Raw genomic sequence first — 5838 nt, forward strand, 5'->3', positions numbered from 1 at the left:
ATATCAGAGGCCGAATTTAAAGAATTTGACCCGCAGCTTAAATTTAAGCCATGGCTCAAATATGGTTGGTTTCACTTAAAATTGTATTCAATTTTTCAAGATTTATGCCTGCACTCAATTAATACCAGTTTTGGGGGATTTGAGACGCTGCTTAAATTCATTAAGTTTGGATACAGAGCCCGCAATTTAAAAAAATCAAGAAAATACAACTCAGGTGTACACTGTCGCTGGGCCTTATTTACAGCTTGGGCTTTCAGATTTAAGTTGCATACAATTTTGCAAAGAGTTGAGTTCATAAAACCAAGATCGGTTTTATTTTTATTGGGCTTAACTAAGTTTAGCCTAAGATATCACAGCTGCCAATCATGTGACACAAGCTGTTGTTAGAGTTTGGTCTATAAGATTGGGTCTTAAAGCTAGGTTTAAGGAATTACGACTCGAGTTGAAGCTTTTAAATTGCAGGCTCTGAGCAGTTTTGGTTAATAAAAGCCAAAATGTGTCACCTTTTGCTTTAAAAACAAAATTGCAGGAATTGTGAGAATCGTGTTAACAGCTGCTTGTTACATGGCAGTGCTATCTCTGCTTTAGTAGTTCCTTTAGGTAACACACAATAAAGAGTTGCATGAATATTGTGTAATAATACTAGTAAACTGTTAAGGATTTGTGCTGGTGTTTAACTTTGTAGTGGTTATTATTGTGCTAGACATTAGTTATAAGGTGCTTAGAATAAGGTACATTTTCTTTGAAAATTAAATATTTAAGAAGTTTTAATGATTGGTCTTGTTGTGAAATAAAAATAATCAAGCATTCAAAGCCAAAAAAGACAAGTTTGCAATTACATATCTTTTCAGGCTAGTAATATGAGATTCTTCATGCTCCTTCTTGAACCTGTCCTTGTCATTGTCTATTTTTTCATGTGTGTACACTGTTACACTGACTTGGTCTAGTGTACAGTGAAAAGAAACTTGCTAATTCATTAATATTTTGAGGATTTCCAAGCGTAGTGGAGGAATTATTGATGCTAAGCCTGAGACTAAACTACTGTTTCACACTATGGTTAAAAATACTTTTCGTCTTTCCTTTTTGCTTGGGCTTCCTTGGTTTGTTGGTAATTATGCTAAATTTGAATCAATTAACATTTATTTTTAATTTTTAATTAATTTTTTTCTATCACTATTCTTGTTTGGGTTAGGTTTATTACCTACTTCTACCTACCAGCAATATGCAACAGTCATACTGAATTCTTGTTCTGGATTCTACATCTTTTTCTACAGTATTGTTGAAGACCCTAAGGTACAATTAAAATTTCAGGCCAGGGGCAACCTTTTGAAAATCTTTTTGAGGAAATTCTTAAAAATGCAATCTTAAACATATTTTGCCTCTATAAGCTAAACATAATTAGTTTAAACATATACCACTTATTCCCTTTGACAAGTTAAACTCAATTAGGATCTCTTAATGTCCATTCTTTTCACTGGGCATGCTTTTACTATTTAAATATTCCTTTTATGTAACAGTTAGTTTAAATTTTTAACAATGAGCAACATTTAAAAAAAAACTATTGATTTATTAAATTTGTAAGCTTGTTTGTCTTTTGAACAGCAGTCTTTTTTCTTCAGAATGTTTAACCAATAGTTCTTCCATTTAGCTCTGGAAATTTTTCATTAGTTTCTATAGACTTAGAACTTAGCTCCTTTTTCCTATAATTGCAAGGATATTGAACCTTAGTTTCTTATTCCTAACTAGTTTCACGTTTTACTTATAGTAAGATCTATCAAAAGCTGCCTCTGGTAAATGCATTAATAAGTATGTGTTATAAAGAGGAGAAACAGGGTTTGTTCTCAGTTTTTCCAGTCAAAGCTAGGGCAGACTTTTTTAACATATAGTTAAAATCGATAACAGACTCTTCCATTAAATTTTTAAAGCTTGTCATTTGTTAAATGAAAGTTGCCCAGCCCAACCTCAAAGCATAATTCTTTAACTGTTATTTGTTCATGCTTAATAAGCAAGAACCATGAAGTGGTCTTGGGGATGTTAGGTACTTGCCACGACATCCCAAGTCCATCCTAGCCACAGGGCTTGGTCCCTAGCCTTTTCTAGTCACAGCGCTCAGCCCCCTAGTCCATTCTAGCCTCTCTAGCCTCTGCAGTACTTGATCTCCATTGCAGCCTGTAGGGCCTCAGAGGGCCTACCCTAACCTTTGGGAAGTGTGAAATTTACATTTGAAGTTGCCATTGGTAAATTGCCTTTGGGAATATGTCTTTGAGAAAATGCCTTAGGGAAAATATATAAATAATATAGGGTGTTTGGAAAAAAGAACAGTGTACACTAAGTGTACAGTATTATATTCAGTATTAATAGTAAATTATGAAAAGTTTTAAGATTAAACAAACTTTTAGAATTCTAGTATAACAGGTCATGCCAGAGGGAAAGAAGAAATGTAGAGCTATGATTACAATGTTCTGGAATAGGTACAGCGTACACTGAAAAAAACATTATCTTTATTTAAAAATAATTCTACCAATCATCCTACCTAAGTAATTGAACGCTTGCGTCAAAAAAAACTTAATGATAGACTGAGCTTTCAGGTTGCGAGTTCTGGCAGAGCTTTGTAGAGCTATGTTTACAATATTTTGGAACAGGTACACACTGAAAAAAAACAGTATCTATATATAAAAATAATTCTATCAATCATCCTACCTAAGTAATTGAACTCTTGCGGCAAAAAAAAAACTTAATGATAGACCGAGCTTTCAGGTTGCGAGTTCTGGCAAAGCTTTGTAGAGATATGTTTGCATTGTTCTGGAACAGGTACAGTGTAAAATGAAAAAAAAACATTATCTATATTTAAAGATAATTCTAGCAATCATGATAAAATAATAAACAGAGCTTTTAGGTTCCAGGTTCAGGCAGAGTTAAGAGACTTGTTATTATCATGTTGTACTAGGTAAAAAAAACAGGGGGTACATGTGTTGAATTACAAGAGAGAGAGAGAGAGAGCCTGATCCACGCTGCATGTGCGTAACTCCTTTGCCTCAGGGTTATTGTGAACGGAAAACCCCTTCATCTTGAAAAAAACAACACCTATTGTTATAACTAGAGCTGGGCACGTTCCTTGTGGAACGATCGTTCTTTCCCGAGAACGAACTGAACGATCAAGAACGATCCCATCGTTCCGTAAAAAAACAAGTGCTTAGAACGCATCTTTAAAAATATTGGAACCATTATTAAAAGAACGGAACAAAACGGAATGGGAATTGCTTGAAAAGAATGGTTAAAATCGTTAACGCGTTCTCATTATCAAGAACTTGTTCTAAGTTGGGAACGCATTTTAAATCATGTGTTCTAAATCCTCTAGAAATAGTTAAAGATTTTTTATTTAATTACCTGACCCCCCTCCCCCTACTTTAAACTGGCCTTCCCTCCCTCTTCCCTGGTCTCTGCTAAACTGACAACACTCAGTCTACACAGCACGTTTCAGTTTAACTTCTATATATCGTACATATTAAGGATATTAGCACTCCCGCCCCTCCCCCCGCTCTCACAAAATTATACATTGCTCAGCCCAGAAATTTTCTAAGCTTATTCTTTTAACTCTAAATTTAAAATATATAATTTAAAGTATTATTTACGGCCGTGAGGAACTTTTTATTAAAAAATCGTAATTTTTTTACTTTTTACTGAGAACGGAACGGGGCATTGAAACGTTCTTGATTAAGAACAGAACAAGAGGGATGCAACGTTTCTTCAACTAAGAACACCAAGAACGGAACGGGAAGACCATGCTTCTACTCAGAACGGAACGACACCATAATGGAACGATAAAAAAAAGAGGAACGAGAACGGAACGATTTAGCTGAAGGCCCTCGTTCTAGAACAAACGAAACGATTTCAAAAAAGTCGGAACGTGCCCAGCCCTAGTTATATCTGTGTTTGTGCAGCAAGCATCAAGTTCAGTTGCTAAAGCTTTACAGCTGTATTCCCTATAAATGAAAGATTGAATATTTAGGTATGAACACTACAAGTTATGGGATTATTTATATTTAACCTCTCTGGAAAATCTATTAAGAAGGATATTGAGGAGTCCTCGGAAAATTGAGCAAAGTCATCAAAGTCAAAAATCCAAGCCACTAAGTCAAGAATTCGAGCCATCCAGTGAACAAGATGAAGTATATTCTCTTGAAACAGAGTTTTCTACTGAAGGATTATCTAGTTACTGTTAAATAAATGAGTTTTCTTGTCAAGAAACTGCGTTTTCCAATCTTAATATTGAGAATGAGGAACAGAATAAAAGATTGAGTCCAAAAATCCCTTCAAAGCAAAAAGGTGAAGTAACCAAAAAAAAAAACGAATTATTTCACTCCTGACATTGACAATTTGACAATGAGAAAGAGAAAATAAGATTTTGCTGTAAGATCTATTCTGTCAAGGTAATATTTTTCACCTAATTTTCATTGATAAAAATATTTATTGAAAAACAAAAAATAAAACCGATATATGTTGTTAAAAACAGACTAACACAGAGGTATTTTTTAGTTTCAGTTTGTTTTTTCGTTGCAGGTGTGGCGTTACTTTTTGGTCATTGTTAAAAAATGGTCATATTGTCTATGCAACAGAATTTCTGCGGCAACCATTGTTTTATTTTTTTTTTAAAATTAAAACAACGAATCAAGTTAAATCAAAGTATCTTGAGTTAAAAAGATATTAATGAAATTAATGCAGTAACGAATAATGCTTTATTTATGATAATAAATCTAACTTTTCTCCTGTCATATATCCGTTTACCAACAAATGAATGCTTACATATATTGTAATTTTTAACAAATTATAGATTAGAAAAATTTGTGTTCTCACAGATTGGGCCCCAGTGGGGTATCACACCCTCATCCCCCCCTCCCCCCTTTAATATGGGGGTTAATGTTGATCCAATTTTTTGTGATGATTATTTTATAGATGTTTTGAGGGGATTGGGGTTGAGGGATGCATGATACACCGAGAAGGCAGATACTCTACCAGTGAATGGGATTGGGCCCCAGTGGTGGATTACGCATTCATCCTCCCCGCTTTTTACTTTGAGCCCTAGAACTTTTTTAAAATCAAATATATTAGTTACTATCTGTTTACGTTATGAATCCCTATCTGTCTCCATGCCCAGCCTTCGATTGATGCTGCACTGATTTTCTCTTTGGTTCTTTTTGTGTATGTGTTTTTTTTAAATGTTATAATTCAATTAAAGAATTTGGTTAACAGGGGGGCTCAGCTAAAACAGCCCCAGGCTAGTGAGTCCGCCTGCTGCGGAAAATAATATTTTACATATTGTGATTTTTAAAAATTAATTTGTAAATATTATTTTTTTTTCTGCAGAAATAAATGATTTGATTTGATTTGATTTGATGTTTGCAACATGATCCTGATATCATCTATTTATCAGCAATAATTAATACAACTTATTTGACATTAATTTAGGTTTAGGTCCTAAAATCGTTCAATAGAAAATTATAATGAAATAAATATTTAAGATATTAAATAGATTCAGAACACAAAAAGTCTTTTCTGCGGAGGGGGAGGGGAGGGGGTTTTAGATTTGATACCTCATTTTAAAGTTGCATCAACATTGTTGACACTGGGTTGGCTGAAAATACGGATATTCTTTTGTAATTTAGGGGGAACAGCAGGTTTTAAGTGAATAAGTTGATAAAGCTCTTTTTCACAATGTTAATACATGTTTTGAAATACAATTTGATACAAAATGACATTTTTACAAGCTTAAACCTAAAAAAAAGAGTCTATTTACACTTGAATTTGAATTTAAAGCCCTTTTTTTACCGATATAACAAA

At 33.7% G+C, this 5838-nt stretch overlaps 1 protein-coding gene across 3 annotated transcripts; it reads left to right on the forward strand.

Annotated features, from left to right (window-relative positions):
- Positions 1–398: 398 nt before the first annotated feature.
- Positions 399–4248, forward strand: LOC111712619 (uncharacterized). 3 transcript variants are annotated; one of them, XM_023487280.1, is made up of 9 exons: positions 399–600; positions 659–731; positions 990–1108; positions 1193–1293; positions 2416–2471; positions 2589–2642; positions 2758–2811; positions 2888–2947; positions 4010–4248. In XM_023487280.1, exons 3-9 carry the CDS (start codon positions 1054–1056, stop codon positions 4221–4223), a joined length of 594 nt encoding a protein of 197 aa, XP_023343048.1. In that variant the 5' UTR covers positions 399–600; positions 659–731; positions 990–1053; the 3' UTR covers positions 4224–4248. The 3 variants fall into 3 exon arrangements, with proteins under 3 accessions (XP_023343048.1, XP_023343050.1, XP_023343049.1); XM_023487282.1 differs by having other exon boundaries at positions 411–600; positions 2897–2947; XM_023487281.1 differs by lacking the exons at positions 399–600; positions 659–731 and having other exon boundaries at positions 742–1108.
- The last annotated feature ends 1590 nt before the right edge of the window (positions 4249–5838 follow it).

Source organism: Eurytemora carolleeae, unplaced genomic scaffold, assembly GCF_000591075.1.
Source record: "Eurytemora carolleeae unplaced genomic scaffold, Eaff_2.0 scaffold1287, whole genome shotgun sequence".
In the NCBI taxonomy this organism is placed as follows: Eukaryota; Metazoa; Arthropoda; class Copepoda; order Calanoida; family Temoridae; genus Eurytemora; species Eurytemora carolleeae.

Bases quoted from the DNA above. Each gene is read 5' to 3' on its own strand.
- LOC111712619 (XM_023487280.1), top strand. From the start codon at position 1,054: ATGGTTAAAAATACTTTTCGTCTTTCCTTTTTGCTTGGGCTTCCTTGG. The intron at 2,472-2,588 runs GTACAGCGTACA...CTGAGCTTTCAG, and splicing joins ATTACAATGTTCTGGAATAG to GTTGCGAGTTCTGGCAGAGC. The intron at 2,948-4,009 runs GTAAAAAAAACA...TTGAATATTTAG, and splicing joins TTATTATCATGTTGTACTAG to GTATGAACACTACAAGTTAT.